This window comes from Otolemur garnettii, unplaced genomic scaffold (assembly GCF_000181295.1).
Source record: "Otolemur garnettii isolate 467f Iridium unplaced genomic scaffold, OtoGar3 scaffold00073, whole genome shotgun sequence".
In the NCBI taxonomy this organism is placed as follows: Eukaryota; Metazoa; Chordata; class Mammalia; order Primates; family Galagidae; genus Otolemur; species Otolemur garnettii.
In genome coordinates this window covers 7,652,650-7,666,134 of record NW_003852468.1, presented here as the reverse complement: position 1 = coordinate 7,666,134, position 13,485 = coordinate 7,652,650, and the positions used below count along the sequence as shown (strand labels likewise).

The 13,485-nt window shown below is 36.4% G+C and overlaps 1 protein-coding gene across 1 annotated transcript in view; it reads right to left on the bottom strand.

Moving 5' to 3' along the window:
* Positions 1-13,485, bottom strand: part of RSBN1 (round spermatid basic protein 1) — a 64,104-nt gene that overhangs the window by 42,632 nt on the left and 7,987 nt on the right. The window contains exon 2 of the mRNA XM_003793862.2: positions 5,427-6,100. Within this exon, the coding sequence (XP_003793910.1) occupies positions 5,427-6,100 (674 nt within the window). The remainder of the gene's footprint in view (positions 1-5,426; positions 6,101-13,485) is intronic.

Sequence of the window (13,485 nt, the reverse complement as noted above, 5' to 3'; positions counted from 1 at the left end):
AAAAAAAAAAAAAAACCTATATATGAGTCTTAGCTTTAGGCACTGCAATAATTCAAAAATATAAAAATAAGAGATCTTTTTCTTGCATAAAACAACCCAAAATTTTACTTCCTCCTATTAGTGGAGATGAGTTCTAAAACTTCTCAAATCTTAATGTGTACACAAATCACACCTGGGGATCTTTTAAAATGCAGATTCTGATTCAGAAAATCTGGGTAAGAGCCTGAGCAGCTACATTTCTAACAAGTTTCCTGCTGGTGCCAAATTCATAGGTAGAGTGCACTTTGAGTAGCAAAGCCCTAAAGAAAAGGCATAATGTATAGTACCATTTAGATGCCCATGGTTTGCAAAGCACTGGTCTTGATAATGTCTCCAATTAAATTCCAACTGACCAGCCTACCACTATTCCATCCTTACTTGCTCGATCCTTCACATGAATGAAATACTTAATCATGTTGATTTTTTAAATCTAAAACACCTGAAGCCTAATCTCTCTTTCTGGTCTCTCCCCAGGTTCCTCATACTTACATATCGGTATATCAGAAGATTCTTCCCTTAGTTTCACCCCTTTTCCATTCTAATGCTATCCTTAGACCACCAATACATTAATGGATCCAAAGTCTACATCTCCAATTTTACAGCTATCAATTTTAGATCGATATATTCAACTACCTAATAGACATTTCTAACCATAAATCCCCAGAGGAAACTCCAACTCGAATTACCTCAAACTGAACTCATTACCCCTACCATACCAAAACTCAGTTTTTCCAACCTGTACTGACTTGGACCATCACCACCATCCACCCATTTATCCAAATGACATCTTGAGACTCTGTCCCTCTCCCAGTTAATCTCCATCCTCTAATTATTTTTCAAATTTCATTCTTTTCTCTCTTGTGTTCACATAGGTTTGGAAATGGATAATTTCTGATCTGGTCATTGCAGTAACTTAACCAATTTTCTTACTTCTTCTCATTTTCACCTTAATCCCAAACCCCACACTGCCATATAATTTTCACAAACATAAATTGACAACATTCCCCTACTAAAATTAATCAATGACTCCACTTTACCTTTAGGGAAAGTGATAACTTTTAAAAAGCATATTATAAAAGGCTCTTCACAATCTTGATTAGGTCTCTGCCACTGGTCTCAACTCCTCCCATCCTTTAACAGTGTTTATATACTCTTGCTATGTCAAGCTATTTGCAGCTCCCTGAAAAGTTTCACATTCTCAAATGCCTCTATGCATTTGCATAGGCTGTTATTCCCTTAAAATGTCCTTACAGAAGCATTAACCTGCCCCTGTATACAAAGGCCTAACATAAGTAGTGATTCACTCCTGTAATCCCAGCACTTGGACAGGCCATGCTACATGTCTATAATCCTAGCCATGGGAGTTTGAGGCAGGAGGATTGCCTAAACCCAGAAGTTCAAGGATGCACTAGCTATGACGATACCACTGCACAGAGCAAGAACCTGTCTCAAAAATAAATAAATATATAAGACTGTATTCAAGCATTACATGCCTTAAAATGTCTTTTCTAAACCCCTTTTAAAAATGCCTTAAAAAGCCTTTTCTAAACACCTCCAATCTGAGTTATGTAACATCTCAGATTGTGCTCCCTCCATTGTAAGGTTTTCTCTATGCCTGCATATCGCTACTCCAGTACTTAACATTGTATAAATGCCTGGTTTACCCATCTCCTACACTAGACTGAATTTACCAATTAGTCCATTTAGAACACTGGAGTGTCGAGTACATGGTAGGTCCTTAATAAATATTTGTTGAATAAACTATCTTAAAATATGGTTATGAATTATTGTGGCTGCACATTATATTAAACTACCTTTTCACAAGATAGCACCAAAGGCAAAAGAGGAAGCTCCCACCCCTCCCAAAGCCGATGCCAAACCAAAGCCACTGAAGACCTAGAAGGCAGTGCTAAAAAGCATCCACAGCCATAAAAAAAAAATTCCATACATCATCCACCTTCCAAGGGCCAAACACTGCAGCTCCAGAGGCAGCCCAAATACCATCAAAAGAGCATCCCCAATAGAAACAAGCTTGACCACTATGCCATCATCAAGTTCCCCCCAACACTGAGTCCACCATGAAGAAGACAGAAGACAACAAAACACTTATGTTCATTGTAGATGTCAAAACCAACAAGTACCAAATAAAAAAGGCTGTGAAGAAGCTCTATGACACTGATGTGGCCAAGCTCAACACCCGGATCAGGCCTAATGGAGAGAAGCAGGCCTATGTTAAGTTTGACACCCGTAGGTCAGTGGTTAGGACATTAGCCACATAAATCTGGGCTGGTGGGTTCAAACCTGGCCCGGGCCTGCTAAAGAACAATGACAACTACAACAAAAAAATAACTAGGCATTGTTGTGGGCACCTGTAGTCCCAGCTACTTGGGAGGCTGTGGCAAGAGAATCACTTGAGCCCAGGAATTTGAGTTGCCGTGAGCTGTGATGCCACAGCACTCTACAGAGGGTGACATAATGAGACTCTGTATCAAGGAAAAAAAAAAAAGAAGGCATATGTTTGACTGGCTCCCAATTACAATGCTTTGGATGTTGCCAACAAAGTTGGGATCATCTACACCAAGTCCAGCTGGCTAATTCTAAATATATAACTTTTCACCATAAAAAATTAAAATGAACTACAAATAACTTCCAATAACTATCTCTAAGTAATAAAACTGACTTTATTTATAGGTTTAACAGAACTTTGTAAGATTTCACAAAACACAGAAGTCCAAAATACCCAAAGTATTCACTTAATGCTACTTGTTAAAAATATTAGAAAAAAGGCCAGGCATAGTGGCTCACACCTATAATCCCAGCACTTTGGGAGGCCCCAGTGGGAGGATTATTTGAGGTTAGGAGTTCAAGACTAGCACAAGACTAGCACACAGCACAAGACTCATTATAGTCCCCAATATTCTTATGTGGTTGAAGTATTTAATTTTGTAGATCCTAGCTCCACAAAAAAATAGAAAACTTAACCAGGCATGGTGGTGAATGCCTGTAATCCCAGGTATTAGGGAGGCAGGTGGATTGCTTGAGCCCACAGAGTTTGAGGTTGCAGTGAGCTATGATGATACCACTGCACTCTAGAGGGTGACTGAGCAAGATTCTGTCTCAAAAAAAAAAAAAAAAAAAGTTTTTTGCACATTGTTTTAAACTGAGATATTTTAACGTCACTGACTTGGACAAACAAAAGCACTAATCTCTTTTCCAATGGCTGAAGTTAAGTCAGAAATACGGTAAAATTATGTGAACACTGTTCAGGTGGCCTAGATTTACATTTGGACTCTTCTACTTATTAGCTATACTATTTTGAAAACAGACACCATCTCCAAGCCTCAGTTTCCTCAATGGAAAACAGATAAAATTGCTTACCCACTCCTTAGGTATTTTCAAATACTCAGATATGAACATAAAAGCACTTCTATAAACCATGATGTGCTAAATATAATCTGAACCACTATGTTAGCTTCCACCTCAACATCTGCCAAAGATTTACCAAGTAAAAATTTAAATCAAATTTTCATAGGCTAATCCAACTTCCCATATCCACCCCACACTCCTCTCTCCAATGACTGAAAATTCACAAGTAAAATTAAGTTCAAAGACCACCAGAGCAAGACTTATTATAGTCCCCAATATACTTATATAGCTGAAGTAATTAATTTAATAACAATCTGATGTTCTCTAAAAGTGGTTATTTTATAAATCTCAAAGTAAATCTCAAGGTAAGTTGTTGGTACAGTCATTTAAATTTCAGCTCCATTTTAAAAAACTGGAAGACAAAAATCAGCAGGGAATATTTTGAGATATATTTTTTTATTAATTATTTACACAGGATACTATCCTATCTGTTGACATAAAAATTTGATGCACTACAGACTAATACTAAAGAGAAAAAAAATCACCCTTGTAAAACCAGGACTTTTTCCCCAAAATTTCTGGCTTATTTCTCAGATATGCTTACTGGTCTATCAATCAAAAGAGAAAATCTGTTGCATTTTTTTTAATTAAAAAAGTGACAAATCATGGTTAACTCTGCTCTCAGCAATATCTTTCCTTTTTAAATAAGGACTTATAGAGATCATGGACTATATTAGAACTATTCTCAGTCTCTTCTGCAGTATTATAAAAATAGGATTCCTTAAACTTCAAAGGGCAGAACTCTTTTAAAAAAAAAAAGAAAAAAGAAAAACTACTATGAAAGTCAGCACTTTGGTACCTGATTGCAGTAACAAGGCCAAAATCCAAGACGAAGCCCTTTATTGCACATCGTGTTCCAACATCTTGGGCAGCCTCATCTTGCGACCTCTCCAGATTGGCTGCTCCTGCTCTCTCTACTGCAGAGAGAACTTCAATTAGAGAAATTCTGAAGCTCATAAATCTAAACTGGATACTCCCCTCATTGGAGGTAAAGATGGTTAAGACTCACTAAAAAGATTCAGGTTAGAGGAGGTTTCAAATAAATCTAAGTGCCTTGAAACCACTATAATGTAAGCAGCTGAGAGCCTTATTACACAAGTCTATTTAAAAATATATATATATCTTAAGGGAAATGAATGGCAGCAAATTTACTAGATAATCTGAAAAAAAATGGATCTTTAAAAAGTGAAATACATATTCCACTAAACTTGAATTTATGATATATACAATACAAACTTATAGCTGACCATTCACATTCATAATCCTTAAGAGAAATACAAGCAAAAAACCTAGGACACATTATTAACTTCTTATGCCCCCAAATAACTTCACTGAAAAAAATGTTTGGTTAAAACCACTGATTAAGAAGGAGACATTTCCCTGCTGACTTAAGCCTAGCTGCCCAAGCAAGGCTTCAGAAAATGTCTTCACCTAGAACAGTGCATAGGCAGAAGGAGCAGAGGCTACAGCGGTCTTCCTAGTGACACTTCCAAGTCACATTAATAGGGTATATTTCTGGGATAGACTGCCAACAAGTTACTGAAAGAAGAAAAAAACTGAAACACCTGGCAAATAAACAGGCCAACACCTTCACGTGTTTTATTATGACACAAAAGTAAATCTTAACTAAAGTTACCTTGAGGCTACCAGATCTAAATCACATACTCCATACTAACATCACCTGATTTGTAAAAGACTGGATTAGTTTCAAACTGGTTTTCCATGAAGATCTGTAATGATACATAACATGTATAAAGTATTTCTTCAAGTAACAAGCCCCACAAAGAACTTGGCAATTAAGATTTTTTCAAGTAGACGTACAGAAAAACAATGTGAAGCACCTTAATCACCATGAATTTTTGCCAAAAGTGTGCTAAGAGCTATGCAACAAAATGAGGTTAATACTGTTGAGATACTGTTATTATTCTTATTCAAAGAATTGAATAATGATTATACCTTACCTGAGTGTGGAAATTTGAAATGGTGGTTGTTTCAATATCTTTCTTGCCCAGGATTTCCATTTTCACCGGAGTGTTGGGGAAATTAAAAGCAAAGTAGTCCAAGAAGTCTGGGAGATAAGCAGCTGCTCCATGCACTATTGCTAAAGCATAGTAAGCAGCATTCTTCTCATTTTCACTGAATGTCAAAGCAAGAAACTCCTCAGAAAATCTCTCCATCTCCATTGGAGACAAAAATGAAAGTTCATCCATGTAAGCATGAAGGACAAGAGCACCACCATTGGACTGGTGTTCCTCATGAATAAAGTTGCTAAATTTAGTACCTGTTTTTAAGAAATTTCTACGAATAGAATGTTCCTGGTGAGTCATAAATGGTGTTTGTACTCCCTGGGGTACCCGATATTCTTGCATGCCCAAATTTAATCGGCATAGCTGTTCATCTTTCAGATACCTGAAGGACTCTTTATTAACTCCTGAAGTGCTATTTATTTGTCCTTGGTTGAGAATTTCTTTACTGATGCGGGTCAAGCCAGCACAGACGGTTTGTACTTCCTTATTGTACATTTTAAGTCGTCTTCCTCGCATGTCTTCTCGGTGTTTCTTTTTCTTTTTCTTCTTTATTTTCTTCAAGACAAAATCATCAGCTCTCTGGGTCTTACCATTTTCATCTGATGTTTCTGGCCACAATAATTAAAAAGAAGTTAGTTGCTAGTATTAATGTCAACATACAAACTTTCTAAGGTACTTGATCTCAAATTAAATAGGCTATTCTCAATTTCTCTGAATTTGTCATTATAATGTAAAGGTTCAGAAAATGCATAAAACAGAGATCTTAAAATATAATATTCTGGCTTAAAGATTATATTAAAAACTAGATAATATGGCAGTGTGTGTGGCTCAAGGAGTAGGGCACTAGCCCCATATATGAGAGGTAGCGGGTTCAAACCTGGCCCCAGCCAAACACTCCAAAAGGAAAAAAAAAACTAGATAATGCAAGGACAAACAATAATTTAATATGACTTACAAATGGAAATATCTAATTTCACATATGCTATAATAAAATCTAAATGAAAGTTGGTCATATAGTCTAAAAGTTACTATGATACATATAGGCAAATCAAACTAAGACAAATTGAGCCATAATACAGAGTTTCAAGCTGTCACCCTGGGTAGAGTGCCATGGCACCACAGCTCATAGCAACCTTAAACTCTTGAGCTTTAGAGATTCTCCTGCCTCAGCCTCCCAAGTAGCTGGGACTACAGGCATCCACCACAATGCCTGCCTATTTTTTTGTTGCATCTGTCATTGTTGTTTTAGCTGGCCTAGGCTGGGTTTGAACCCGCCTGCTTGGTGTATGTGGCCAGAGCCCTACCCACTAAGCTACGGGCGCCACCTATTACACTATTTTTGACTAACTGACAAACGTTTTTGTTTTGGTGTTTTTTATCATGCTCATATACTGTTCCTAGATGTATAAACTAATATAATTTTCTGGAGGACAATTTAGTGATATATGTCAAAAGTCTTCAAAATACTACAGTAGAACCTCTGTAAGTTGCCTACCCAAAGGTCTGTAAAAAACTGGTCAACATATGGAGGTGGCCAACATAAACAGGCCTACTGTATTGATACACACATGTGATCCATGTCCAGACTACAAAAATGAAGCCAACTTAAGGAGGTGATCAGTGTAGGGAGGTGGTCAACTATGGAGGTTCTACTGTATAATCCTCAGACCCAGCAATCCCACTTCCAAGTAAAAGCTACCTAAGAAAATAATTGAAGATTTTATATATTTATAACAGTATTATTTAAAACAATAAAAACAAGGAATCCTCTACATATTTATTAACAGGGAATTGATTAAACTCTGGTATTATCTACTATGAAGTACTATCCAGCCATTACAGACTAAATTATAAATGAAAAATACTGACATACAAATTATAAAGTTACAAAACATTTACACTGTCACTCTTCCAGAAAGCCTTCTCTAATAATCTTCCCACCCAATCTGGATAGCCTACTCCTGCTATAAGATCCCTTAGCAGTGTATTTTCCCTGTCTCAGCACTGAATCATACTCTGTGTTATTACATATTTAATTTTCTACCTCTCCCCTAGACAGTAAGCAATCTAAGGTCAGGGATGTGTATCTTATCCTTCTTTCCAGACCACTTAAACACATGGACATTCTGATCTCATGTTTATAATATTAAACATTTTTTCATTTGAGTATTAATACCTACTGTATGTCAGGTACACTTCTGGGCACTAGGGATAGGTGCTAAGACAGACACAATCCCTACTCTCTTGGATCTTACAATCTAGTTAGACACGAAAAAGAAAATACCAGGTAGTGATAAGCAGGCTATTCTAGATGTTGGGGAAGCTCTTTTAAGGAGGTGGTATTAGACTGAGTCCTAAAAAAGATAAGCCAAACATGTAAAAATCTAGAAGAAAATATTGCAGAGACAAAGGACTCAAAGAAAGGAAAAAGTCACATTGATCTACATTTGTTACACATTTATTTAACACAGAAAACTATCTGGAGAAATATACACCAAGTTATTTATCATAGTTGTCTATGGGTCGTAGGATCATAAATGTCTAGCTTCTTTTCTGCTGATGTGTCATTTTCTAATTTTCTGTAATTAACATTTTTATTATTAAAAAAATTAGTTTCAATTTTTAAAGGATTATCATAAATTAACAAGCCCAAGGCGGAATGGCATCTTATATATACTAGTTGGAAAATATAATAAGAAATTTTGAGGATTAAATATCCAGCACAGTACTGACCAACCTTCAAATTTGGTCTAGTATTTATAGTACAATATTTCTGATACGACTAAAGTAACTCAACATTAAGACAAATACTCCAAGTAATCCTATTATACAGTGGCAAAGAAAAAAAATTCAACAAATATTACAGTGAAGAATTTACTAGGTATTATATGTAAATATGTATTAGCTACAGTACTCTATATAAAATCACTGGCTCGGAGCCTGTGGCTCAAGTGGCTAAGGCGCCAGCCACGTACACCCAAGGTGGCGGGTTAGAATCCAGTCCAGATCCGCCAAACAACAATGATGGCTGCAACCAAAAAATAGCCGGGTGTTGTGGCAGGCACCTGTGGTCCCTGCTCCTCGGGAGGTTGAGGCAGGAGACTCACTTGAGCCCAGGAGTTGGAGGTTGCTGTGAACTGTGATGCCAAGCACTCTACCCAGGGGGACAGCTTGAGACTCCTGTCTCAAAAAATAAATAAATAAATAAATAAAATAAAATCACTCCAAATTGACCAGATATTACAACAGTTACAAAACCTTCTGAAGAAAATATTTAAAAGTGGGCAGCGCCTGTGACTCAGTGGGTAGGATGCGGGCCCCATATACCGAGGGTGGCGGGTTCAAACCTGACACAGCCAAACTGGAACAACAACAACAAAATAGCCAGGCGTTGTGGCAGGCACCTGTAGTCCCAGCTATTCAGGAGGCTAAGCAAGAGAATCGCCTAAGCCCAAGAGCTGGAGGTTGCTGTGAGCTGTAATGCCACGGCACTCTACCAAGGGTGATAAAGTGAGATTATCTCTCCCACACACACAAAAAAGAAAACATTTAAAAGTGTAAGTCAAAGATTTAAAGGTGTACAGATAATACATAACTTTCATTTAATATTTGGTTTTAAGAATGAAATGAAAACCTTTCATTTGCAAACATCACTTGTTTAAACTCAGATCATATACCACAATATATATGTAATCAGATTGATTATAAACTGATTACAGCAGACAATTTTTATTCTACATGCAACTAAATCTGAGAATAATTTAAAATACTTAGTAACAGTCATTTATATTTCTTACCAAACAAAATTAATCGAAATACCTCCTCCAATATCAAATCAGTAATTTTAATCCCAAGCAACTAAATGTTAACCTCATTAAATATAAAGGCTAGACCAATTTTAAAAGTCATCTAATAACCCTGTGTTAAATGTTTTCACAGTTTCACAAGTAAAAAAGAAAAGAAAATGTCTCTGAACAGAACTTGTTATCTTAAGCTTCAGAAGAGGTTAAATGGTACGCAGAGGATGGACTGCAACCTAGATCTGCCACTGAAATTAACACCAAAAAGGAACTGCCTTGATTGTAACATGTTTTCTACATTACTATCAGCTTACCAGTGGTATTTCTAACATGGCCAAGTCTCTGTGGCATTTATTCCAAAATTCATTTATGAAAACCATTCAATAAATCCAACATATCCCATCTCAAAGAAAACAAAAACCAAGGAAATTAAAAAGACCTTAAACTGTAATCTCATTTGTCAACATGATAAAAATTTAAAATATGAAATAAATTCCAATCTATCTCCTCACTAATCCTGTTTTTCAAATTTTGACTCTTATTTAAGGCTGAGATATAGAAAGCTCAACTTTATTTATAGAGAAGTTTGCAACTACCCATCTCATATTAGTTAACAAATTTCCAAGAAGAAAATTTATTCTTGAATAAGTTGTGGTGGCCACTGAAAATGGCATACATATATGTAAGCCATTAGAAATTATTACTGTATGTTGGCCACCACTGCTTTATGAGAAAGATACCAACTGTTTTGCCTTGAATTTAAAAGTCAATCTAAGTCTAGGCAATATTTCCATTTCTAGTTTTAGCTTTCCAACAGAGAACGTATTGAGGTAGTCACATTTTGAAGTTCCCAGAGTATAAAAGCAAAACTGTATTGACCACAGTTCTTTATAGAAAAAGAGCAAAGCAACCAGGCATAGTGGTTCACACCTATAATCCTAGCACTCTGGGAGGCCGAAGCAGGGAGATTGCCTAAGCTCAGGAGTTCGAGACCAGCCTAAGCAAGAATGAGACTGTGTCTAAAAATTTAAAAAAAAAAAATAGCCAGGCATTGTGGCAGGTGTCTGTAGTCCCAGCTACCTGGGAGGCTGAGGCAAGAGAAGTGCTTCGGTCCAAGAGTTTGAGGTTGCTGTAAGCTATGACAACACAGCACTCAACCCCAGGGCAACTGAGTGAGGCTCTGTCTCAAAAAAAAAAAAAGAAAGAGAACAAAGCTACACTATACCTGTAATTAAAGAAAGCTTTCACATACTGAAATGAGATTAAATTTAAAAAGAAACAGGTAATTCTACAGAGGAAGACACAAACATTTATCTGAGAAATAAATTGTTGGCAGTCTTTAAAAAATATCAATTCTCATATGTGCTAATAATATCAATTATCAAATACCATCATTTATTAGACATCACAATTTCACCAATGCAAAAGAACAATTAGCTTTCCACATTACAAAACAAATTCATAACACCATTTTTACCCTTAGATTATAGCTCAAAACTGGGGAAAAAAAGTAATATCGTCATTTCCAAAAATCACAATAGATAAACAAGAGCAAAACTGCTTACATCGTATTAATCATACACTTTAAAAGGGCTAAATTTATTTTCTGACAATAAATTCTTTTCAGTCTTGAGAGTTCTTCCAGTTCTACCAAAAAAAAAAAAAAAAAAACCTGACTACAAAGGGGAAACCGAAAACTGCTCATTTTGAAAATCAAATTCTTGTGAACAAAACACTGCTTCAATTTACCCCACCCCTCTCTCTTATGGTGTTTTAGAATGGCTGGGTAGGTCTGTGGCTGGGCATGGTGTTTCTCACACCTGTTAATAATCAGCACTTTAGGAAGATGAGGAAGGATCCCTTGAGTCCAGGGGTTCCAAACCAGCTAAGCAACATAAGGAAGCACCCATCTCTACAAAAAATACTATCCGGCCATGATGATGCATGCCTGTACTCAAAAGGCTGAAGCAGGAGAATCACCTGAGCCAGGAGTGTGAGGTTGCAGTATGCTAAGAATGCCACTGTACCTCAGCCCAGGCAATAGAGCAAGATCCTGTCTCAAAAAAGAGGTTTGAATCCCTGTTCCAGCACAACCTTTTTTCCTAAGACTTTATTCTTTAAGCAGTTTTAGGTTCACAACAAAAGTCAGAGAAAGTTTCAAAGCTTTCCCACGTGTACCTCCCATCACCATAGATGTATAGCCTCCCCCAATTTCAACATCCCCCACTAAAGTGGCATGTTTGTTACAACTGATGATTTACACGGACACATGGTCACCCAAAGTCCATAATTTGTATTAGGATTCATTCTTGGTGCTATATTAATTCATTCTACAGCTTTGGCTAAATATGTTTAACAACATGTATCCATCATTATAGTACCACACAGAGTAGTTTCCCTGTCCTAAAAATCTCTGTGCTCTGCCTACTCAGCCCTCTCTCCCAAAACCCCTGGTGACTGTCTCCATAATTTTGGTTTTTCCAGTGCATCATACAATTGCAATCATAGAGTATGTAGCCTTTCAGACTGTCTTCTTTCATTCAGAAATATGTGTTTAAGCTTCCTCCATGTGACTTTTATGACTTGATTGCTCCCCACTCCTTTTTTTTTTTTTTTTGGAGACAGGGTCTCACTCTTGCTCAGTCTGGTCACGAACTCTTGAACTCAAGCAATTCTCCCACCTTAGCCTGAGCCACCACACCTGGCCACTCATTTCTTTTTGAATATTTTTTACTTGAGTAATATTCCATTGTCTGGACGTACCATAGTTTATCCATTCACCTGCTGAAGAATATCCTGGTAGCTTCTAAGTTTTGGCATATGAATACAGCTGAATTATATGGTAAGGGTATGTTTAGTTTTGTAAAAACTGCCCACTGTCTTCCAAAGCAGGTATACCATTTTGCATTCTTATCAATAATGAATGAGGCAGCATAACCTTTTGTTAATTTCTTTGTATCTTGTTTCTCACTGGTAAAATGGGGAGGACAGTATCTCCTCATAAAAATCAAGTGCAGAGTAAATAAAAAAATGCATGTTAAAGTACTTATTCCTTGAACATAACAAATACTTAATACATGATAACTACTATTATTGCCCCAAAATAGTGAATTCTAGACACAAGAGAGTATATACTATGTAAGATAAGAACAGGTGCTTTACAGTTAGACCTAGGATAATGCCGCAGGTCTACTGCTTAACTACAAGTCTCTGGCCAAGTTCATAAATGTCAATTTTCTCTTCTTAAAAGACTATTAATACCAATGTCTTTCTCATTGTGTTATTGTAAGGATTAAATGAGACAATGAATGTAAGGCCCTTATCACATTGATACACAGTAAGTCCTTATCTTGATTGTCATAATCATAATACTATAATAGTATTTGATAACATTCCTTGAAATAACTGGCAACAACTCTGGAATATCAAAACTAGAGCTAGAGGGGTGGCTCTTGTGGCTAAAAAGGGTAGGGTGCCAGCCCCATAAGCTGGAGGTGGCGGGTTCAAATCCAGCCCCTGCCAAAAACTGCAAATAAATAAATAAAAATAAAACAAAATTTAAAAAAAAGAAAAACTAGAGCTAGAGATTACTGGCCTATAGTACAACATAGTGTACCACAAAAAACACATAAAAAGGAAAAAAATCTCTGAAAGAGAAAAGAAAACTATTATTTACCAAGTATCTAACAGGGACCGTCTATGTTATCTCTTTTTAATCCTTAAACTAGTAGAGCATAACCTGAAACAAGATATGTAATTTATACATGTATTAGGTCATATATTAAGTAACAGCCAAGATTCAAACTCTCACCTAACTCCAAAATTCACTTCCAAAACACTACATTACACTACACTTTCTTCCTTTCTGCCTTCTCTGAGCCCTCCCTGAAACATTCCCAACTAAGATTATCTAGTTATAAGGTTGCTTGGAAGAACTTCCAATAAGTAGCGTATTACTTCATTAAACAAATATTTTAGTTGGTCTCCATTACAAAATAATTCAAGATCACTAAGATGGCATTATTTATGTCATGCAAAAGTTTTCATATCCTTAAAGGTGTTTTTGTCTCTCTCTGGATGAATAGGGGAAAATATCCATCCCAGAAGGTACTGCTCTGATAAATGAGATTATCTGTTTATTACCACTTCTCTTTGTAATCCCAGAAAATTCTCTATTCTTTTTTTTTTTTTTT